We start from the raw sequence: 25,821 nt of genomic DNA, 5'->3' as shown, positions 1-25,821 counted from the left end.
GAAATTCGAGTTTCGAGTCGAGTTTTTTTAGTAATACTCGAACTCGAGCTCGTGGCTTTTCAACAACTCGAAATTCGAGCGAGCTTTTCTTGCACTGTACCTTCAGAAAAAAAAAAGACTCATTATATCGGAATAAAAGTCTTACAACACTATTATCCTTTACTTTATAATGTAACATGATCGAACGTATACATGAACACATCATTTTTACGTACCCGGGATTTATGAATTTCCATGATTAATTTTTTTTACTTCTATAATTTTCCGCATAGCATTAATGTATCACTTTCCTGCTTTATGCGGAAGTATTTCCCGCTTTATGCGGAAACATTTCCCGCATTTTACTGTATAAAGCGTTTAAATAGTCCGGGGTCTCATCATTTACGCCATTAAATGTATGATATAAAGTCCCTTTTAAAATTTTTATGAAAGTTCCTCAGTTCCTGCCTTAGTAATGGCGCACGTAAATATAAATATGAAGAAAAGACAAATGAACAACAACTTATGAAGAAATATGGATGATGTACCATAACTACAGTACAAACCCAATCGTTATCTTAAGATAATTACCATAAAAAGAACTAAAGATTCTTTGTAGATACCATAACTACTACAGAAGCATGATAGTTACCACATTTGCACTATAGTTGCCGTAATAACCGAGATGTGTATTTACCGTAATGGTAATGTATTTATTTAGGACATATTAAATTTAAAGAATATTATTGAAAAAAAAAGGTTGTTAAATCTTGATATGTACGGTTGGCACATGTTGCTAAGAAATAATGCGATCTGAAAGAATGCAGTACTACTACGAAAAGTGAAAAGGGTACTCGTGGATTTCTAGGTTATGGCAGTCTCTTTCGTTTTTCAGTAATATCGGCCGAAAATTAACAAGCGTATCGGAAGTCGGCAGAAATGCCGATTCAACTAAATATTGGCAAAATCGGCTTCTTCAGTACAGCTCTACATTTGATGACATAAGTAAACACATTTCATACTACAGGATATTGAAAAAGACTTTTATTTCCATGTAGGTTTATTGTGCGTATGTTTTTTTTTTGCAAGTGTAAATTGAATTAAGTAAAATGCTTCTATTTTTATTACTTTCAATTGATTAAACTTTAGTGACAAGTTACAGATATTTGACACTAATTTTGAGGTTAAACAATTTTACTAAAGCATTCCAGCCACACAGGTTGCCAGCGAGAGACGCTTCTCTTCTGCTGTAAACACCATCTCCAATCGTAGAGCTAATTTAACTCCTGAACGTGCAGAACAAATTATTTTTCTGCATGATAGATTGAAGAACAGAATTTAATACTCTATGACAATCTCTCTCAGAATTTTTGTGCCGAAAAGTGGAAATGTTGAAACAATGTGAATGTACTTTTCAAACAACATGATTTTTGGTGCTCAGTTTGTTGAAGCTCAGTAAGGACTCAAGAAAAATTGACAAGGATGAAATTATTCCAAATATATGTTACATTTACACAAACATACACTTGTAAACTGTGGTTATGTTAGTTGGATGATATCAGTTACTAATGAACCAATGGAAACAGGTTAGATTCAATGGCAAACATGTTTTTTTTCCTAGCAGTGCAAATTATAAATGCACTCTGTAAATAGTTACCCAAAATTAATAAGCCCACTTCATTTTAATACTTCATTCAAACATTATACCTACTAAGTTTAAGGTAAAAATAATTTTCCAAAAGTGTGACTGTACCACAAAAGCTCAAGCTTCGAGAACTTTCAAGTAGGCTCGCTCGAGCTTGGCTCAAAGTAAAATTCTTAGGCTCGCAGACCTCTAATGTAGGTCTATCTATTTAGTAGGCTAACAATGATAATGGTTTCTTTTTTTATTTCCATATTTTTCTCAAAAGTTCTCACATTTTATTACTCCATCACAGTAAATTTATGTGCAATAAACTTTAAAAAAAAAAACTCGAACTCGACTCGATACTCGCGAGTATTTTAGCAAACTCGCTCGAGCTCGACTCGAAGTGAAAATCCTCTGCTTGCAGACCCCTAGTTTATTGTATGTACAGTTACCGTGTAGTGTAATTTTCACTATTTCAAATTCCAGAGATAGAGTACATCTCAATCAGAGAGGGCTGCGGAAATTGCGGACAGCGATTACAAACAAATTGAGGTAAGAGGACATAAGATAACTTATGAAGTAGTCCAATATTGATGCTGAAAATATTGCCGAACACTTGATATTTATTTTTAGTTAAAATTCCTTAAATATGTGGTGGATTGACTTGATCATTTTTTGCACAAGGTTTATGAGCTCGACCCTAAGTTGTAGTGGATCTATAAGCAGTCACACCACAAGAATTATGATGAAACGAGCATTTAAATTTCTGTACATATTACAAGAAGATATCTAAAAAAAATTGTTATTATATGTTTCTAATAACGTTTTCAGTGACATACTCCACTAAAAATTTATGTAGTGTTTGGTAAATGTTATTAAATATATTTAAAATATTGATTTATATTTGTGTAGGTAAAGGTATCTAGTGTGGTATGTAATAAATATATGGTATAACTGAAAGTCATTTCAGAATAATCTATTTGTGCACAATAAAAAATGATCGGAAAATATAAAAAAAAAAAAAATGTGGGTGTGTGCAAGTCACACACGGTAGAAGAGAAACTTCTGAAAAGTACCTGATTAAAATATAATATTCCACGCATGATATTTGTTTGAATTTCTTTTAACTAGCATATTCTCTGTTGGACTCAAAATATTTACACGCTCGTGGGCTCATAACTATAATACGGTGTGTGATTCAGTTGATCAAATAATAACTCGACAAATAATTACCAATGTAAAACTAAAGCGTGAAAAGTATCATACCAGCAATAAATATTTAGTTACACAGCTAAAACAATACTCATACAACACTGTTTAACAATACTGATTTACACAAGTAATTGAAATAACACGTACTTGTGAGAAAGCCATTTCCTTGCGAATATACTCCCGTGGCGCGGTGCACAACAATAACCTCGAACCCCGCCGTGTTGTCGTCTGCCTCAAGCCGTGTGTGGCGACATGCGCAGGCCTGTTACAATCGGCGCGACCCGCCAATCCCTGCAGCATGGCGGGGTGAAACCTGAGCAGTACGCTGCCACGTGCCGGCCGAGTTCTCTGTACTGTCTGCAATATACCAGCGCCGGAATTCTTTTCACAATATTTCCCCTCCCCAGGAACGTTGAACGTTTAAAGCAACAGTGCTTTCATACCCCCTCCATGGTAGTGTTAAATGTTTAACGCAACAATGTTGGAAGTCGCATTAGAAGTTTCACTTCAAAAACTATGAGAAAAAACCAATTATGAATTTGTAACTCTGAAATGTTCCAGTGTAGGTATGGTAACAGCTAATTCGTGGTAGGTGAAATTTACTTTTCTTACAAACAGAATCACTACCGTATTTACTCGCATATAGGTCGCCATCGCAGATAGGTCGCACCCATAATTTGAGGTCTTGAATTTGGTATTTAAGATTCCCCCCATATAGGTCGCACCGGTAATTCATTACCGCGTCGTGCGCGGAGAAAGGTCATTGTACTCGGTCAGCTGCTGTTACGGCGCGCCGGCTGGCTCTCTTTGTTCACTGAGCTGCGCATGCACAGTATAACTCACTCAACGCTCCGCCCAGACTCGTGACCTTCCATCAGCAGCCAGCCAATAGATGCGAGCTTAGCGGAAAAAAATATAAGCTCCACCTCCCGTGTACCAGTTTTGTCCAGTTCTAATACCAGTTTATTGGTATACACACCAGTTTTCTCGCTGCCGTGAAATGTTCAAGTTTACGTTCATCTTGATGTCTTGATACCAATAATTAAATATTTGCGATCCCCAGGAATAAATTGTTAGTTTAAAAAATATGCGTCAACTGTACAATACTTCCGAAATTATAAAATACGTATAAAACAGTTACCAAGACTCCGCTCATTTTATCTTGTGAAGTTTGTCTCGTACCTTATTTCGGCTAAGTTGTGACATAAATACAGTATCAGAACTTAACTATCAGCCATCTTTATACATTTGTGAGTTTACGTTTTTCCCTCTTGCATTTTAGATTGTCTCCTGCTATAATTACTCGGACTTTTACAAGCCTAGGCTTAAATTATTATATGTTTAAAAATAAAAGCAACTTTTCATGTTATAAAATATGTATGTATATTTTGCAATTTAAAATGTTCATTGCCGACTATAAACATTACGTTTTTCACGATGTTTTTAGGCCTACTAGCTAATCTTATCTACTCTTAAAAGTACCCACGGTATTTTCTGGTTGTTTATGGTTGTTACGTGACGTAAATAGCGGGATGGATTCGATTTTTGAGACGTAATTTGCGTGAAAGTATTGTATTGGACTAAATGGGAACTAAACGGGACCTGAAGAATATAGTGCAAACAACGGGAAAACGTAAAAAACGGTAATGTAAATAAGGGGTTTCGCTGAATGTCTACATTGTAAATAAATTTGCCTATACCTATATAAACTTCTTTTTCGCATTTTCAAACAAAATATTGCAAAAAATATTCCTCAAAAATTTAAAAAATTTTTTTTTCACATATAGGTCGCACTTCATTTTTTCCCCATCAAATCTGGTAAAATTGCCGCGACCTATATGCGAGTAAATATGGTATTAAGGGGTTGAAAAAACAAGGGTTGCAGGACAAAACATTTGTAACTCTCTTTGTATACACACCATCGAATTTGTTCATTGTTTTTGTAAATCTTATAATTTTTATCAAAAACTTTTGTCTGAATCAATTTTTGATAAGACAAACCATTGCTGCAAGGGATTGAAATAACAGGGATAGAAATTAAAAAAAAAAAAAATTCATAAAATTTGTATAGTTTACGTTGTTAAATCCATTCTTATTTATTGTATAACCTAAAAAAAAATTGTCTATAACCTTCGTCCGAAATTATTTTTTATACGACCATTCCTAGAGCCATGCAATTTTTGCGATCATGGAAAAAAACTGACGAAAACTGAAAAACTATGAAAAAAGATTTTCCTGCGAATTTAGTTTTTTTTTTAAAAATCATATTCATGAATAGCCCGCAAAAAACACGAACATATGTGTTGAATCCTGTGTTAGAACAGACAATGCCTAATTGAACCATATTGCCATGAAAATAAAATGCAATTTATTTTATCACTGTAAACACAGCAAAAAAAGGCAATATGTAGTACCGACTTATTTAAATAACTATTTTGAACTTTCTACCATGAATTCTTGCGGTACGAGATGATTATAATCCAAAAGGTATTTTTTCCCCTGTAGATACGTTAGTAAAACGTTGCTTATTGAGACATTTTTCTAACCTCAGATAACTGTTTCGTAAATATAACGCACTCAAAAAAATGAAATTCATAAGACACAATCGCGGTGAAATGTTTTATTGACAAAGTCACGCGCCATCTTCCTTGTTTATGTTGCAAACTAGACCATAGACTTGCAGACCTTTTCAGTCCGGATATAGGAAGCCTACAGCTCATAAGGAAGAGCAATACAGGAACAGTTCCAAGGTATTCCGAAGTTGTTTGATCGTGAAAAGAAACACAATAGGATATATAACTTACGCAAACATAATCCATTCCACCTTTAATTTTAGTTATGGTAATGTACTAATACCTACTCAACCCTCCTGGAAAAAACAAATAACTGTTGTTTATTACACTGAACCAATCTAACCTTTCACTTGGGTAAATTTCAAAATAGGTGGTGGTGGGGCTTCCAGACCTGCCAACCCTCCTGCTTTAGGCGGGAGACTCCCGATTTTGTACCCTTTCTCCCGCCCTCCCGATTTGTCATTCAAATCTCCCGTTGTTTGGTTCTGTTTCTCTTGAAGTTTTTAATGCAATAATTTTATAGAATTAATATGTTTGTACCATTATTCTGTACAATCGTATAGTAACTACGTTTCGTACCATAACGTGTAGTTATTTTAATAACCTAAATGCCCACAATTGTCGGCTAAAACGCTTGGTTAAGCGTATATCTAAGAAAGAAACCTAGTTATTTACGATAATTATGGGAGCTGTTTTGGTACACGTTCGTCATTGGTGTTTATTAGCCAACCAGAAAAAGGTTTCATTTGTTTTCCATGATGGCGTGTTTTGTCAACATTGTAAACTGTATTTTCGGTGGTGTTGGTTTGAAATAAAGATGGAGTGGATTAATAATGAGTTTATGATACCACTGTTTACATTCGTGCCCAAATTCACTTCGGTTTGTCAGCCGGCTATGTGTGAATTGTTTGTTCGTCCCCGAACAATTCGCCTTTTTTCGCGTCTGTGCTCACAGACGAAGTGTAGAGGTAGCATTATAGTACATACAGTCTTCGAATTTATTCAACGGTGTATTCATAAAAATATTATTTTGTGGAAACAGTTGCATGATGAGTATTTTGTATGCGTTGTTTAGTTGTAGGCCTACTCCGCAATAGGGATTTAATAGAAATGGCGCTAAGTAAGCCTACAGTAAAGTATCTTGCTGTGTACAAGAAAACATTTAGTGACGAATTTCCGTGCATTTTGCAATTGAGGAAAGGTGAACATGCTTCATTTTGTTCTTTGTGTCCTGATTTTTCCGTCTCGCATGCCGCAAAGGGCGACATTGTGAAGCTTATAAATACGAAGAAACATGCAGTCAATGCTATGGCATCAAATCAGAAATTAGACTTTTTCGTGACAAGTCGGAAAGAAGATAGTGTGACAAAAGCAGTGTTTGCTAACGTATTTTATTTTAGAACACAATTTGCCCATTACTTGTGCTAATCATGCTGGTTTACTCTTTAAAAAAATTTCAAAATTAACAAAATTTTCCCGGGCCCCCCCTCCTCTAAAAAACCTCCCGCTTTTGGACTGGCCAAAGTTGGCAGGTATGGGCTTCATATCCTGTGAACTGAAGGTTATCCGATACAGCCTAATGTTTTCAAGAAGTCTAAGTCACCACCATTCTAAAATGGCGCTGTTGCGAGAATTTTGAGTGTTTACATTCTTTGTCGTAATAATTCCAATGGTTTATAATTGTTTGAAATGCCTAAATTGCTAACAATACATGACAGTGTGAAAGAATTTAAAAGTAATGGATTTTTTATTTTTGATGAAGGAAGTAAAATAATGATGTGCAACTATTGTGACAGTCAGGTGGAGTGGCTGCAAGAAGCTTGCTCAGGGAGAGTCCTATGAACGGAAAAAACTTATTCAACCCCGAAGCAGTTGAGCATTATTAATGCAATTGATCGTGGGCAGAGTAGTAGGGAAAACAAACAAGAATTTATTGTGGACTTCACGAACCTGTTGTTAGATGCCAACATACCACTGGAAAAGGCAGGTAATGACTGTCCGTTCTTGGCTTCAAAAATATGTACCTGGTAAGTAGGCTTAGCTATACATTTAGTGTTTAACTGTGGTAAGACTAAAATATTAAAATATTTGCCTAAGTCTAAACTGTTCATACCATAAAAAGTTTTTTTTTATAGAAAATTAAATGTTGCAACTTTACATTTATTCCTTTTTTAATTACAGCTCCTGGAGATATTCCAACTGCTTGAGTATTACGAGATATATATTTACCCAAAATTGGTGAGGCCACTTCAGACATGGTGAAGAAAGCCGTGGAAAACCAGAAAGTTGCTCTTCTATTTGATGAAACTACAGACAAGGAGGGATGATGTGTTTTCATTATTTTAATTTGTGTTCTCGCAAATACCAGTGACCATAAGTTGTTTGTGGGTGGTGTAAAATAACTGGACAGTGCAAATGGCACAGAAGGCTCCCGTGCAATTTTGTCAATTGTTGCAGAACTCAACATAAAATTTGAAAATATAGTTGCTGTGGTGAGTGGCTGCATGATATATGACCAAGTGTGTATACACTTTCTAGGTTGTATTGTGTGAGAAAATGGTTCATTTTCAATGCTGAGCGCCAACTTAAATCTCATCACAAGTTTATGGAACCTCTCTCTGTCAGAGCTAAATACATTTGTTAGTAATGTCAAACATGTATTTTTGAATTCAAGGAAACAAAAGCACAGATACGCCACACATCTGAAACAAAAGTACCCAGAACAAGAAAAAGATATCAAAATATTCCCAGCACCAATTACGAACAGGTGGAATTCCTGGTTCCATTCCGTTGAATATACTGCAGAATACATTAATGACCTAATGGAATTTCTCAATGGAGAAGATAGTGGTGTTTCGACAGACTATTTTTAAGAACTTGAGTGACTGCCAGCTTGCAATAATTCTGTGCTCCGCTGAATTTCTCATGGACCATGGCGAGAAACTCGCAGAAAACATCCTGGACCTTAAAGGTTGTAGTTATCGTGTTTTCTCGCATAATCGTCACACTTTTTATTCTAAAATCAAGCTTGAAAAGTAGGGGTGCGACAATTATGCGGAAATTTTTTTTTTTTCTTAGATAAAGTTATTCGTAAAAACAAAACCAATTCATGGAAAGTACGTTTATTTAAAACGTAAAGTAAAAGTAAACGAATAAGAAATGCAACAAAAAACCTTTCAACTTTAAATAGAAAAACAAAATCTTTGATCCAAATGCAAGCCGAACGAACGCTTGACTATAGCCGCAGTACATACACACTCCACGAAAGAGAGCGGGCCATCAGATATAGTTAACTCGGCACTCGACATAGAGCGTGCGTTGTATGCACTCAGCGAGATATCAATATTCGTCTATGTGTGCGCGCTCTGTACGGGAAGCAACATAACCAAACAGATTGTGCGTCGCATGAACTCGGCGAGATATCGATATTCGGCTACATGTGCGCGCTCTTTACGGGAAGCAACATAACTAGGGATGGGAAAACCGATTTCCAATTTCATCGATACCTACCGATTCTACTTAAATAATCGAAAATCGAGAATCAATAATAAAAGTCGATTCCCGCATGTAGCAAAAAAAATCATTTCACAACATTGCAAATCTGTCAGATACAATTATTTAAAGACTCTTTGAGTGGGGTTATGACTGACTAGACGCATATATAACAGTCATATTTCCCCAAATAAACAATATGTAAAACTTGTGTCGATGTTATACACAAGTCAAAGTACAAAAATTATTTATAAAAAAATTATCACTGCGTATTTTAGTAGGGGCCTGTTCTTTTCGCGATCACGATTAAACGACGATAAACGCGAAATCACCGTAAAATTCAGTTTTTACGCTAAATCACAGTAAAATACAGTTTTTACGTGAAATCGCCACAACAGCGTTTGTACACAAAATTTAGTATTAAAACGTGAAATCGCAATGTTTTTACGGGAAATTTAAATACTGGGTAAAAGCCTCGTCTCGTCACTGGTAAACAAACACCGCAACATGGCCGCCACTGAACATTAATCATATATGCACTAAAGCAAACAAAAGCTTACACACGCTCACGTTATAATGTTAAACCCAAAAATATACTGTAAAAATACGCAAAACTACGGCGTTTATTTTCCTTTCCGGCATAATGTTTGGATAGATAAGACAAACACACGAAGTTTTAAAGCCTACGCACACTGCTCGGGGCACTGAAGTCAGCTTGGAACAGCGACAACGGATAAATACAATAGCAAGCAGATGATTGGGCGAACCTTGTTTGGAACAGCCTTACGTGAGTGGCCATACCACGTCAGCCGGGGGCGCTGGCATATAGTTGGAACAGCGTCGTAGTATCAAGCAGATGATCGCAAACCTCCGTAGCGTACTCGGATGCACACCGGCTTACGGTGCGAGGGGTCGTGGGTTCGAGTCCCGGGTAAGGCATGGTTGTACCTTATATATTCTGATATTTGATAACGGCTTGAAATTGAGATTCGCACTGAATATAATGACCCTTTGGCCGTTGGCGAAAGCTGTAGGCCACATAACATATATAAAAAAAAAATCAAGCAGATGATCGGGCGAAGCAGGTAACAGGCTCTGGAAACTCTTATAGGGGACCTTGGGAACTATCTTTACTTCATCACCCAGCCGTAAGGGGCAGCACAAGCATTTTAAATTGCGCCAAAAAGCGGAAAAATGTAAACAAACATTCATTTTCGAATGGTGTGACGATGATGATTAGTTGGTCATTGTTTTATAGTTTTTGTTGGGTCGTTACCACAACGCCGAAGTAACAACGAATGAATTTGTGTGTGTTTCTTAAATGTAACTTAACGCTGAAATACCACAATCAAGTACAACACTTTCATTTGCTAGTTCTCTAGTTGTTGCTTAATTTTGTTACTGTTTCATTTCACAAATTTTTTAGTTAATTTGTACCCTTCTCTAAGTTAGACAAGTTGTATGAACGAAAATAATTTATACTGCTCAAGGAAAGCTTAAAATTTTTTTTTATAGTTTATTCCGTATTACAAAACAAATTTTAGATTAGTTTGACCCCTTTGACATATGAGCCATTAACTTCTAATGATGTAAACATTTATATGAGTTATTAACATTAACTTAGTTGTGTACTCAAATTTGATAAATATGAATTTATGATGTATGCTACATCATATATGTATTGAAAGCTGAAAAAAAAATTGTTGCAAATGGAATTTGAATTATTTAATATTAAGTTAACTAGGTGAGTATCGAGTATCGAGAATCAAAGGATTTTTTAAGGAATCAATAATCGGGTATCGGAATTGAAAATTTTGGAATCGTCCCATCCCTAAACATAACCAAACAGAGATTGTGTGTCGCATGAACTCTGCGAGATATCGATATTCTGCTACATGTGCGCTCTCTATACGGGAAGCAACATAACCGAACATTAATGATTGCAACGAGCCCTGGCTACATTTTTGTAAGCGTTACACCGTGGCGACGCAGACGAAAGATGAAGGTTATAACATTTAAAAAGGTTTTTAAAAGAAAATTCACACATCAGACAACTAAAGTGGAACCTCGTTACTACGAGAGCTGACAACGGTGGCAAAAATTCTTGTAACGAGTACTCTTAATAACCTAATACATATAAAAAATTAAAGTCAAGTTAGATTCTGGACCGTCCAAACAGTCTTAATTTCACATCGTAACTTGAAAATGGTGCACTGGTGCACTATAGTGAAAAAAACATGTCGAATATAAGTTGTAGCAAATTAAATTACGAATAGAAAGTGTGTCTATGGAATTTTTTGTATATACAACGGTTTTTGATTTAATCTCGAATGAAATGGCCTGATACAAAGACCGGCGTCGTGAAACAGTGAAAAAAAAGGGAGCAAAGGAAAGAAGAAAGGAAGGGTGTTGGCTGGTCTATTTTTAAATTTACAATTGGTTTAATTTACTTAGATTTACGTAGTCAACAGTGCATTACATAACTGTCGTAACAATGAAGGTCTCGTATCCCGTACTCTTAATTATGAGGTTCCACTGTATGTATTTCCATTAAATAAGTAAGAGGTAATGTCACAATAAATATTATATTTCTATTTTAAAATACATTGTTTTATACTGAAAAAATACCCACACAAAGCGCTCGGAATCTAATAGCGGGACCAATAACATCTTGCGACATTTACGTGAGAGTTTTTTTATCCAAATTTTGACGACCAAAAATATGGGTGCGACGATTACGTGAGTGCGACGATTATGCGATAAAAGAGGGTACTCTTAGTCATAAACTCTATTCAAAGTTGTATGACTTAGAGAATAACTTCTTATTGGTTAGCAGGGGGATTTTTGGAGACAAAACATCTGCTGCCCTTACAAAACTCCCTTCAGCTGGCAAGCAAAGTCAGATGAAAGATGAATTGAAGAGCTTGTGAGTGAAGTGTGTCGCCAAGCTACACAACCTCAGGGAAAGAGACACTGCTAAAGAGTTCTTTAGCACTGTTGGGAAACTGTTTGCTGCTTGAAATATTGTAAGCAATAATGTTCACTTCTAACCATCAACTCTGTTATGAAGAAGGAATTTCTAGAAGGTTATCTTGCACTTCAGATGCAAGTTTCCAATGTTTTGAAAGAAGGGCTCTCTGCTGACATCTGCAAGATCTTGCACGGACTGCAAAGTAAACACGGCAACTTTGTGTCACAAACTTTAGCAATGCTGTGGATACCAGTTTCAAATGTGGACAGTGAAAGAACATTTTCATTGTATGGCTAGATATTTAATACCTGCGTACTGGTTTAAAAATCCAAAACATTGAAATTATGCTTTCTAGATATTTCAATGGACATTTTTAATTGTATCATTATTTCAATTTTTTTTTTGCAATATATATATTTTTTATTTACTGCAAGCCATGTGCACTAGTGACTTTAAAATAAATACAAAATAAATTCTATACTAATTGCTTTGATTTATTAGGCTATTCTAATGTTAATAAAATGTAATAAATTAAAAAATAAATAAATAAATAAAGTTAATAAATATGTATTCGTGTAAGAAATACAGGGAGAAAATAATTTTCAAAAATAAACCTGGTTTACCGGTAATTTTTATTACCGATTTTTAACACTGCTATACAGTTTTTTTGACAAAATTTTATACAGCTTTTACCTATTCATAATGATGAAAGGCCTTATTTTTATTTACCACTTTTGGGTGGCTCTAACCATTAATGAAAGGAGTGGATAGTAATAGCGGTTTAAAGTCAAAAAACAAACTCCCTTAATATTCTCACTATTAAATCCATTTTTTTTTCAAACTGTATAATCATTATCTAAAACTTAAGTCTGAAACAATTACAGATACAACTAACCAAAACTGCAAGGGGTGTAAGAAACAAGCGTTGAAAGACAAAAATTCATAACTACCATAATAAGGACATAATCGAATCTGTTAAAATTGTTTGTAAATCTGAAAAATTTTGTCTGAAACATTTTTTGATGATACACACCATTATTGCAAGGAGTTAAAAAAAACCTGGGGTTTTGTTTAACTTTCTAAATATTGTCTAAAACTTTCGTTAAATGAAATTTTTTGTAACTAACCATTACTGCAAGGTGTGGAAAAAACAGGGTTTGAAACTAAAAATTAGTGATGGGATTTTCGATACTTCGATACCTCGATACCTTCGATACTTGACGGTATCGCAAAGTATTGAGTACCGCGGAATTCTTGTTCATTTGTATTGAATTAATTTTTGAGTCGCCATCGTACAAAATACAACTACAGTAGAACCTCGATGATACTTTCCCATTTCATACATTTTCCCGTGTCATACGCCGATTAATTTTGGTCCCGCCGAAAGTACTACTATATTTACAATGGTTTACTTTCCCGGAACATACACTTATAAAATCATTAATTTCCCGTTTCATACGTTTTTACGTAACGGAAAAGTCCTTAAATTAACAAATTTTTTTGTTAGATATATTCCTCCTGATAAATTACGTTTTAATTAATGCTTTTATTTTGAAAAACGTTCATTGTTTACCTTTGCAAACGTAAGAAAATAACTTTATCGCACCATAGATATGGATAGTATCAGGAAGACTGTGCACTTCGCTAGTAGCATCTATGGCCAGCACCAAGCGAGACTAGTGGCGCAAACTAGCAATGATTATGAAAATGGTGCACGTGCTTTACCAAGGCACGGATCTCATATTTTGTGCATTCATTAATCTTTGAACTGAATATACCCGTTTGTTATTGTTTTCTTACGATCGGATTGTTTTGAATTTTACGTTTCTCAAGTTAAAATTTTATTGAAAATTGTTCTGTTGCATAAAGTTGTTTGTAAAATGATACAACCAAGCAAAAATTTCTGATTTTCTATTTACAATAGCCTAATTTTTTTTTATTTCTAATTTAGGCTTGGTGACTTTTCCCCCCCTCCAAGAAAGGACTTTTTTTTTTATTATTTATTTATTATCTTCCTGTTTTATACACTCACAAAGTGAAATAGGAGTTGTCAATTGATTACAATATTATAAATGATAAAAATCATAACAAACAATATAATAAACATCACACAAAGTATAAAAAGGACATATTATGTAAAAGCTAATAAATATAAAACAAAAATACACAATAAAATAATAAAATTTACAAGACAATTAATAAGTATCTATACATTAATCACAATTATGAGAAGATATTAGGTATTCATCCACACTGTAATAGGCTTTCTTAATAAGAAATTGTTTTAAACTTTCTTTGAAAACTGGAAATTTATTAATTTTAAAAGATAATTGAAGATCTTTAGGAAGTTTGTTTATTAATTTTTCTGCTGAAAAATAAGGATTCTTTTCATATAATGTTGTTCGATGAGATTTAAAATATATATCAGCCTTTTTTCGAGTATTATAAAGGTGGATATTATTATTATGGGGAAACTTAATGTTTGTTAACCCAAAAATTATTGTTTGATATATATATATAAACTTGGCACAGTAAGAATTTTTAGGTATTCAAAATGGGGTTTACATGTAATTGAAGATTTAACGTTTTGAATTATCCGTATAATTTTTTTTTGCAAAATGAATACACTTTTCCAATAGCTAGATGCCCCCCAAAATATAACCCCATAGCTGATAATAGAATTAACATTAGCAAAATACATTGTTCTTACTGTATCATGAGTACATGTTTTCCTAAGAGCATTAAAAGCATAACATAATGAGCTTAGTCTGCTACATAAATTTGTGATGTGTGTTTTCCAAGACAAATTATTGTCTATTGCTAATCCAAGTAATTTAATATTATCATTTATAGGAAAAATGTCATTTTTTAATTTTATTGGAGTCACAGGTACTTTTTTCATTAAGGGGGAGTTACTATTCGAGAAAAAAACCAGTGAAGATTTATGTATATTAAGTGTTAATTTATTAATTCTAAACCAGTTATCCATCTCTTGTAGAGTAATATTTACATTAGAATGGAGTATCTCTATATTCCTATCACACAGTATTATGGAAGTATCATCTGCAAACATAGTGGGTTTGCTAGATGTTAGGCAGTTTGGGAAGTCGTTAACGTACAGTAAAAATAATAAAGGACCTAGTACAGAACCTTGAGGAACACCAATTTTTATATTACAAATATGTGATTTATATTCTATAAAATGATTTTTTTCATTATATTGAGTAACACAAACAAGCTGAGTTCTGTTAGTCAAATATGAGTTAAACATTTCCAATGATGTTTTTGTAATACAGTAATTTTTCATTTTATGAATCGGTATATCATGGTCCATACAATCGAAAGCTTTAGATAAATCAGCAAATATTCCAGCAACAAAATATCTATCTTCTATCCCTTGTATGACTTCATTTATAAGATGATATAAAGCAAGCTCAGTTGATTTTTTTGGTAGAAAGCCAAATTGGTTTCCAGAAATAAGATTATTCTTATTGAGATAGGCAAATAGCTGATTGTAAATTATTTTCTCCAATATTTTGGAGAATACAGGTAGGATTGAAATTGGTCTATAGTTACTAACTTCCATTTCACTCCCCTTTTTGTGTATAGGAATAACTTTTGAGGATTTTAATCTATCTGGAAAGATGCCTTTAGACAGACATTTATTGAAAATATGACTAAGTGGGCCTTTAATGCTATCAGCACAATATTTTATAACTTTAATGGGAACATCATCCAATCCAGCTGATTTTTTATTCTTTAATTTCATGATAATATCTGATATATCTTTTTCATTAACATAAGCAAATGAAAAATCTTGACAATATGTTTTAGAAACAAAAACTTGGCCAGAATTTTGAACAGGTAATTGTAAAGATGATGCAAGCTTTAATGCAACTGAAATAAAGTAGTTATTAAAATGCTGAGCAATCATATGTTTATTAGTAATAACAGTATGATTATGGTTTAGGGAGATATCTTTTAAGATGATTTTATTTTTTATCTCATTATTTATTAGTTTCCACATATCTTTGGATTTGTTATTAGATTTTTTTTAAAAATTTGTCATTATTCAATTTCTTAGCAGCAGATACAAGATTTTCATATATTTTTTTATATTTCTTGTATACAACAATATCATTTGTGTTGTGTTTATTCTTTATCTTATTTTTTAAGGAGATTAATTTATTAAGAGAGACACCTAAACCTTTAGTCATCCAAGTGGATTCCTTCCCAGGAATAAATCTAACTACTTGATTAGGAAAGACATTGTTAAAAAATAACATAAATATATTACTAAAAATATTCCATGCTTGATTAGGATCAGATTCATTATATACTTCACACCAGCTTTCCATTAACAGGATATTGTTAAAGGTTTGCATATTGTTAAGACTAAAATTTCTTTTAGTTTTATGAAAATACTTATAATTATTTGTTAATTTACAGGAAGCTAGATAATTGTAGACAATACAAATATTTTGTGCCATATGGTCAGAGTGCAGTATCAAAATTCGAGGCTGTGTAATACAAAACGTTTATGTTTGTTAAAATATTATCTATACATTTACTACCCCATTTTGAATATCTTGTATTTTCTTTAATTGTATTGAGCAGATTAAATTGCTTAAGGATATTTTTTAGCCTAGTACAGTGTGAATTACCACTATTAAAATCAATGTTAAAATCACCACATATTATAATATGTTTTTGTCGAGAACTGATAATTTTAATCAATGATTCAAATTTGTTAAAAAATACATTATATTCATGTGAATTCGGAGATCTATAGACAACAGCTATAATGATATTTAAAGAACCAATTTCTACACAACAACATTCAAAATTTTTAACTTAACATAAATTTTTTACATCAACCATACTACTACAAAGATTGTTTTTTAAAAATACACAAACACCACCACTTTTACAAGTGGCTCTACAATAATATGAAGCAAAAATAAAAATTGTTTATCTTACAATAATTAATATTATCGTCAGAAAGCCAATGCTCACATATGCATAATACATCAGTACATGAAGGAAGTGATGATTCCAATAGTAATTTTTTATTAAATAGACTGCAAATATTTAGATGCATAATATTAAAAAAGTTATTTTTAATATTTTCCTTATTATCAGCACTTCAAACATTTTGTAAGGCCACTGTTTCTCATGTCAGCTTTACTGATTATGGACTGTATTTTACATTTCTGGTGGTTTTATTATCTAATATATAAAATTCTCGTGTACACAGTTTTCGTTGCCATACTCCTCCGAAATGGCTTGACCGATTTTGATGAAATTTTTTGTGCTTATCTGGTATCTATGAGAATCGGCCAACATCTATTTTTCATCCCCCTAAATGTTAGGGGTAGTCCACCCCTAAATTTTTTTTTTATTTCCAGTTTTTGGTAGGAAATCACCATGGCAACGGCTGTTGCTTTGTTCATGCTTCATTCGTCTCTATGGCAACAGCTATTTCATTGTTAGTGCAGTCCTCATCACCGTTGAAATTTTGCAAGTACTTTAAATATCAAAAATTGCCCTTTTTTTTCAAGTATATATATTTTACAGACTTGAAACTTCACAGTAATGTTCCTTATGTTACGCAGGATGACATTTTCCGAAAATTAGATCCCATAGCATAGGTGGTTAAAACCAGGCAACAGTGGGTACTTTGTCTGCATGAGAACAGTATTTTGCATTGTTCATGCCTTCTGCGTCTCCATGGCAACAGGCATCGCGCGGCAGTGGCGTACCCACAACGAGGGGCATGTATTATGAGCGGCGCAAGAGTGATCTGCCTGTAGACTGCCGTAGCGAAGTACGGGTACATCAGTTTTATGTTGCGTGCACGAGTCGGGAAACCATCGGTACATTATACAGCATTGTAATAAATTTTCACGGAATTTTTTATTATTTACCATTACTGTAAATGGGAGATGTGGCATAATTCTTTTTCCATTAGTATAGCCGTGCGAAGCCGGGTCGGGCAGCTAGTATGTATATATAATGATGAATTCATATCTTTAATATAATGCAGTTATTTACACATTATGTATTTAAGTTTAATCTGACATTGTGCTGGTATGATAGATTTAATTTATATAGTTTAAAACTAATTTATGTTATTTGTAATAATTGTTACTTAATGGGAAAATATTTTTCCCTGGAGTATCAAAAGTATCGAACTGAAAAAACAATACAGAATCGAGTATCGAAAGTGTGGTATCGTCCCACCTCTACTAATAATATTCATTACTTTTTTCATAGATATACTATAAAATCTCTCATAATTTATTGTATAAATTTTTAACTTCATCTAAAACTTTGGCTGAAACAATGTTTTATGAAACAAATTATTACTGTAAAAACATGCTGAAACTAAAAAAAAAATTCAAATCTTTCTTGGAATCACATTTTAATATTATTTTAAACCTTGGTGCAAAGCAAATTTTTATATGACCTGGTTATTAGTGCAAGCGATGTTATGTACTTTTGGTTTAAGCAAATGTAAAGAGTGTGTTTAAATTAGGATAATTATAAGCTATGCCAAAGAAAATTAATTACGTAACAAATATTAAGCCTATACAGTTACAACTATTTAATTTAATTATTCAGATAAAAAAATAACACCGCTTTCTTCAGGGTTGGGAAAAAAACAGTTTTTTTTAAAAAAAATCAAAAAACATGTTTTTTTATTGTTTTAAACTGTTTTTTTTTGTTTTAAACAGTTTATCATGTTTTAAAGAGTTTTTTTAAGTTTAACTTTTTTTTGTTTTTAATATTAATTTTAATCAAAACCACCAGAATATGTTTTGCACATATGGTTTCAGCAGAAGTCCCATCAGGTGTAAGGTACATATATTGCTACACATTTTTGAATATGGAATTCCCTGACATTGCCCGGTTTTCCCTGAATGTAGCCATTCCGGATATTATTAAGTACAAGGCAAAAATTTCACCTTTCAAGGAGTACTTATTCAGTCCTGTAACACTAAAAGAGATTGAACCCCTAGTATGGTGGATGGCTTCGGAGAAAAGTACTCATCATGCAACTTTGAACCTGGCACATCAGTTACACAGTGCAGTGGCTTCGTCAGCTGGTATTGAACGTATTTTCTCCACATTCGGGTTTGTGCATAGTACTGTAAGGAACCGGCTAGGAACAGAGAAGGCTGCCAAACTTGTAACTGTTTTCCATGCACTTAACTAACAAAAACAGATTTTAATTAGGTTAGATGAACTTAGTGGAACTGGCACCCTAAAAGGTATGACTGGTTTGACCCCAAGCAGTGCTGATAATTTACGTTTCCGTGAGGAATGTGTTTCACTTCAAAACTTCTCATCCTAGTCTGGATATTTATCACAATTGGTGACTTACAATGAGACAGTGATGCTTGCGATAATAATGTCAATATGCAGTTTTCGTTTTCGTAAGAAATAAAACTTTTTTTTAAAATACATATAAAAAAACATGTTTAGAACAGAATGTTTTAAACATTGTGTTTTAAACTTGTTTTATTCAGAGTGTATTGTTTAAAACAATTTTGAACATATTGTTTTAAACATTTTGTTTTAAACGTGCCAACCCTGGCTTTCTTACACCGCTTTTTGGCAAAAATAATACAGCTTTTGGCCAAAAATAACACCGCCAGTTTTAGGTCTCTATGTATGGCTATTGAAATACATATTTTAACACCAAGTTCTTAAAAATGCTATTTACAAAAATTTTTACAATGTTCGGTATATGCTTCCTTATATTTGATTTATAACATCTAGAAGTTTCTACCATGTTTATACCAAATGATAAGGGTTAGTTAGTTTACTGCTTTATTTAGTACCTACAATATGTGTGCATGATTTAGCAGTAAGTGGTTTTAGTTTTTTTAGTTAAATAATAATGAAGGTTGACGTCCCTCGGCTTCAGGTCCCCGTTTTCCCGTTGAAATAAATGTCCTGTTATGCCCGTACTGCCCTCGTCGGAGAGGTGTGGGTCCAGGCCAACGTGGCCGGGACCGGGAAAGGCGGGACCTGGAGGGAGAGTGAAGTGATTGCGAGGAATGTTGGTAGGTTGTCGCAAGCAGAACACGGCATTAACGAATTTCACGAGCCGTCTTTTATTAACGCTTATAAAGTCCTGCCGCAGCCTGGCGGAACCGTCGCGGAACAAGTGCCCTACCACGGCGACACGGACTCCCTGATGACGGGGCGGTTCTCAAATACGTTTCGGCGCGAATCGTAAAGTTTATTAATGCTAGGCTGACCCAGTGAGAAAGGGCCCGAAGACGGAACGCTGTACATACGCGGCCCGTTACGTAATGTTCCGTGGACGGCGAAAAGTTCAGAGACTCGTAGCACCACGTTCGCGTTGTAGAAACTGCCCGCTAGACACGTCTCCCGATGACTCGTAAGTTAACAATGCTAAGCTGATCCGCGGTGGCAGCTCAGCTGCCGTGACCGACTGCGGACTGAGCGAACGTTCAATCCCGAGCGCAACGTGCGCGGCTCGCGGAGCAACGAACACGTCTGTCTCCGCTCGAGACCAGGACGCGACTGCCTCTCCCCGCTCGCCCGCGGGCCGGCGCCCGCGGGTGGCGGGGAGGGAGGGGAAAATCGGCCGGCGTGGGAGAGAGCTCCGTCCCGCGGCGCGCCAGGCTGCAATTACATACTACGGCGAAACACTTCAGAAAAAGTTATTGAATTATTTACAAAGACATACACGAGACATTAATTACACAGCGAACTTGCACAATGAATAATAAATAAAATAAGTTAATTACACACATTCAAATCCCTTAATCGTTTACAAATATATACACACTGAAATAAAAGATAAAGTCACATAGAAAAAACACTCGTTGGCATGCTAGGGCGCACGCGGGTGCGTCCCTGGCCGTCGCACACACTGGGGTTCACTGGGGGGGAAAATAGGCCCCCTCAGGCCCGCGTCGGTGGCCAGGTACGGCCTCTGTATCTGGGAGGGTACGACGACTGTCGTCATATGCCCCCCCTCTCCCGAGGCCGTCCTGGCCCCCGACGCCGACCTAGACCGGCAGCTGCGTCCGCGTCCGGCCACTTGTCTGGTCGTCGGAGCTCGTCACGTCATTCCGTCCGGGTCGGGCAAACTGGGGCAGGAGCTGCATCACGCTGCAGCGTAACCCCCCGTCGGTCGTTTGTCTTACGTCGCGGGGTTTGCGCTGACTCCCCCACTCGTAGTCCCGGAGGTAGTGGGGGGCCGTCTTCTCACGCGTGGACCGGCGCAACGCCGGTCCCCTCCCCGCGTGAGCGGTCATCCTCGGCTCCCCGGAAGGCAAGTCCAGGACCACCTGCTGGGCCCTGTCGACATCGCCCTCCCCACTGAGGAGCCGGACCGTTACCCCGTCTGTCACGTCCTTGCTCACGTCCGTCCCCGTCACCCGCCGTTCCCAGGAGTGGACGTACCTCCGTCCACGTCTCTGGGTAGGCTCCGGCAACGTCACCACTGGTTCACTCAGGTCGACCAGGTCGCCCTGAGCAGTGTTGTCATGTGTTACGTCCTCGATGAGCGGTCCATCAGTGTCGTTGGCGTAGGCGCTGACGTCATCAGGCGGGAGCACCCGGTCCACAAAGCGCTCCAGCTCTGCCATGCTTGCGCCACGCGGACCCCTTCCGCCCCTTCTGACGGGCGTCCGTTCCCCGCCCCCTCTTGCCAGTTGCCAACCACCGTTCCCCTTTTGCTGTCCCCCCGTAGGAGGCTGAGTCGGTGTCGTCGTGGGGGCCCGTCCATGTGTCGTGCCCCAGGTGTCGTCGTCCCTGTCAACGTCCCTGCCAACCCCCCGCAGTGACCTGGGGTGGGCGTGTCCCCGTCGACGTCCCAGGTCCGGCTCCGGCGGTACCACCACAGGGGCGCCGAGGTCGGCCAGTACACCTTCGGTGACGTCATCCTCGGCCTCGTCACCGTCCACTGGTCCGCTGTCGTCGTGGTCGTACTCGTCGTGCGGGTCGCCTATCAGTCGAATGTCGTCCCTGTGCACCTTAGTTGTCCGTCCGTCGGCGCGACGCACGAGGTACGAGGTGGTGCCCAGTCTGTCTACGATCTCCTGTGGCCCCGCCCACTTAGGAGCCAGACTGGCGCAAAAGCCCCGCTCGCCAGCCGACAGGTGATGACACTTAACAAACACCTGCTGGCCAGGCTCTAGTCGTGCTGGGGGCTGGTGCGTCTGCGGCGTACGTCTAGTCAGGTAGTCAGCTTGGCGACGTCGGGCGTCTTCGCGCAGATCGTCCGTGGTCATGTTGTGCAAGTCGGGGGTTGCGCGCGCTTCCCCGGGCAGGGCGAGGTTCCGGCCCTGCACCAGTTCAGCGGGGGAATGGCCCGTGACCGCGTTCGTCCGACGGCGCAGGCAAAACAGCAGCGTCGGCAGGTGCAGGTCCCACTTGGTGTGGTCCTCGTCCAACCGGATGCGCAGCTGAGTTTTAATGTCCTGATTCCGCCTTTCGGTCGGATTCGCGCGCGGATGGTAGGTGGGCGTCGTGTGATGCTCCACCCCCCAACCCGCGCAGGACACTCGCCAGCTTCTCCCCGTGAACTGCACCCCGTTGTCCGTCAGCAGGACCGCGGGGTACCCGTATCGCGGGAAGAACTCGCGCTCGAGCAGGGCAATCACGGTGCCGGCCTTCACGTTTGGTACTGCGAACGCCTCCGCCCAGCGGGTGAAGACATCCGTGACCACAACAATGAATCGCCGACCACGGGACGTGCGAGGATACGGCCCCATAATATCCACCGCCACAGTGTGGAAGGGATTCCGGGGCCGTCGTGGGACCTGCTGCTCCTTGCCGTCGGGTCGCCTGGACTTCCGCTCCTGGCAACGCAGGCAGGCCCGCACGTAGCGTCTTACTTCTGCCGCGTCGCCAGGCCAGCGGAACGTCCGTCTGACCTCACGCAGCGTCTGCTCCGCGCCCGGGTGTCCCGCCAGGGGGTGGTCATGCAGGTAGCTCAGGACCCAGCGCCTGGCCTCGGGCGGCACGTGGGTCCGCCACCCGCTCGACCTGTGAGCCCCCCTGGTCTGGAGCACCCCGTTCAGGCTCCGGCAGCCCGGTATCACCCCCTCCCCACACTCTGTCAGTCGGGTCCGGGTGTCGGGGTCCCGGAGTTGCGCCGCGTGGACCCACGCCAGCAGGTCAGTCATAGTCTCGGGTCGCGCGTCAGGTGCAGGAGCAGTGGGGCTTGTCAGCGCGTACAACGCGCACGGTCGCGGCACCGAGTCCTCTACCCCGCGCTCACGCTCAGGGAGGAGCACTTCCTCCCAGCCCTGGTCGTCGTGGAACTCATTCTCAGGGTCCGGATTCCGGGACAACTCGTCGGCCAACTGATTTTCACGTCCAGGAATGTGCTCGACCGTGAACGAGAATTCCTGGATCAGCATGGCCCACCGAGTGAACTTAGACTTCCGGCCCTGAGCGGAGTCCAACCAGCGGAGGCATTGGCTGTCGGTTCTCAGCGTGAATGAGCGGCCCTCGACGTGGTGACGGTACCTCTGTAGGGCCCAGACCACCGCAAGGCACTCTTGCTCATTCACGTGATACTTCCGCTCAGCCTGCCCAAACTTGGCGCTGGCGTACTCGATCACGCGCCTCTCGCCCCGGTCATCCATCTGGTACAACACCGCCCCCATCCCCTCCTGACTCGCATCCGTCTGGATGAAGATGGGGCGGCTGGGCACCAGGCGTGAGAGCGTGTGACAGTTCCTGAACCGGCGCTTCACCTGTCGCAAGGCCTCGTCCGCGGCGGGGGTCCACCGGAACTTAGTCTTCGGCGACAGTAGGTCCGTCATCGGGGCCGTCACCGTGGCGAAGTCGGGGACGAAGGACCGCAGCCAGTTGAGCAGCCCCAGCAGCTTCTGGAGCTGCTTCCTGGTCTTCGGTGCCCCCTTTCCCTCTATTAGCTCCAACTGCTCAGGTCGGGGGCGGCACCCCTCCGCCGTCACTATGTGTCCTAGGAACTCTATTTCCGTGGCCCCAATGTGGCATTTCTTTGGGGCGCACGTCAGTCCGTGTCTGGCCATACGTTCTAGCACCAATGCCAGATGGTGCGCGTGTTCCTCCCACGTCCTGGACCAGATGATAACGTCGTCCAGATAGGCACTGGCGAACTCACCAATGTACCCATCCAGAACACGTACCATCAGGGCCTGGAACGTGGCAGGGGCGTCCATGAGACCAAACGGCATGGCGCAGAACTGGTAACGTCGACCGTCTGGTGCCGTAAATGCCGTCTTAGGGCGGTCCTCCAGACATACCGGCACCTGCCAGTAGCCTGATTTTAAGTCTAGTGTCGTGAAAATAGTGGCGTCCCCCAGTCCTGCCAGTGCGTCTGTGATATTGATCTGCGGGGGCGGGGCGGGAATGGTCAGTTTGTTTATCGCCTTGAAGTTTACGCAAAAGCGTAGACTTCCGTCTTTCTTGGTGGCCAGCACCACCCGTGAGTTATACGGGGAGGTGCTGGGTTCCACTACCCCGTCACGTAACATCTCGTCAATTTGAGTCTGTATGGCCTCCCGTTCCCGGATGCCAAATCCGTATACCTTCTCAAAGGGAGGGCGGTGCGGTACCATCGGTATCCGGTGCTCCGTCACGTTTGTCCGTCGTAGCCGGTCCGCGGCCGCAAATACCTGTGCCTGAGAGGTGAGGACATGGTTGATGACATCGACGTACTCCTCTGGAACACCGTGCTGAAGGTCTTCTAGGCGAATGACTGACTGAGGGGGACTGGGGGGAACCTGGTGCACGCCGTACACCGTCCAGCGCCCCTGGGTGCCGAAGTGCATCCGGCCAGCTCGTACTTCCACGGTGGCGTCGACCTCGTGCAGCCATGGGACCCCCAGAATCAGCCCCTCGCGGAGCTCGGGGACCACCCAGGCCTCGACGTGGCTAACGTGACCAACGATGCTCATTGTTACCTGAGTGATGCCCCCTGCTGCAACGACGGCATCCCTGGTGGCCAGCTGCACCAGCTCCCTCCGCGGTGTCACTGCCTCCGCTCCCACCAGGTGGGCCGCGATGTAGGTTCGGCTGGCGGCGGTGTCCACCAGGGCCAGCATCTCCCGCCCGTTAGCGCGGACAGGAATTCGCAGCAGCTCCGGCTCCTCGGGGCCGACCTGCCCCAGCTGTGCAGTCGTCTGTCCCCCACCGCCCCCGGCCACCTGGCCGTCCGGGCGTGGGGAACTCGCGGCGAGGTCCGCGGCTCGCTCCGGCGCCGACGTGTTGACGTTCCGGTGGTCCACCTCGTCGACGACAGGTCGACGAGGCGGCTGGTCCGGCCCTGGTATAACCGGCCTCAGGGCCGCGGCGGTGGCGCCGGCAGTCAGCTGTCCCTGCACGGAGATGGCCGGCGGGATGCCTGCGCTGATGCTCTGGTTGTCCGCCCCGTCGACGGCGTATCGACGAGGCGGCTGGTCCGGCCCTGGTATACCCGGCCTCAGGGCCGCGGTGGTGGCGCCGGCAGTCAGCTGTCCCTGCCCGGAGATGGTCGGCGGGATGCCTGCGCTGATGCTCTGATTGTCCACCCCGTCGACGGCGTGTCGACGAGGCGGCTGGTCCGGCCCTGGTACACCCGGCCTCAGGGCCGCGGTGGTGGCGCCGGCAGTCAGCTGTCCCTGCCCGGAGATGGCCGGCGGGACGCCTGCGCTGATGCTCTGATTGTCCACCCCGTCGACGGCGTGTCGACGAGGCGGCTGGTCCGGCCCTGGTATAACCGGCCTCAGGGCCGCGGTGGTGGCGCCGGCAGTCAGCTGTCCCTGCACGGAGATGGCCGGCGGGATGCCTGCGCTGACGCTCTGGTTGTCCACCCCGTCGACGGCGTGTCGACGAGGCGGCTGGTCCGGCCCTGGTATACCCGGCCTCAGGGCCGCGGTGGTGGCGCCGGCAGTCAGCTGTCCCCGCAGTTGCCTCGGCATGGGGACAGCTGATGAGGAGTAGTCCCG

The 25,821-nt window shown here is 40.5% G+C and overlaps 1 protein-coding gene across 1 annotated transcript in view; it reads left to right on the top strand.

Moving 5' to 3' along the window:
- Nucleotides 1-25,821, top strand: part of LOC134541026 (uncharacterized) — a 53,539-nt gene that overhangs the window by 19,095 nt on the left and 8,623 nt on the right. The window contains exons 8-9 of the mRNA XM_063384165.1: nucleotides 2,093-2,158; nucleotides 7,188-7,378. Coding sequence (XP_063240235.1) covers nucleotides 7,352-7,378 — 27 coding nt within the window. The 5' untranslated portion in view covers nucleotides 2,093-2,158; nucleotides 7,188-7,351. The remainder of the gene's footprint in view (nucleotides 1-2,092; nucleotides 2,159-7,187; nucleotides 7,379-25,821) is intronic.

The sequence above is a fragment of the Bacillus rossius genome, chromosome 17 (genome assembly GCF_032445375.1).
Source record: "Bacillus rossius redtenbacheri isolate Brsri chromosome 17, Brsri_v3, whole genome shotgun sequence".
Taxonomy (NCBI): domain Eukaryota; kingdom Metazoa; phylum Arthropoda; class Insecta; order Phasmatodea; family Bacillidae; genus Bacillus; species Bacillus rossius.
This window is presented reverse-complemented; position numbering and strand designations above follow the sequence as displayed.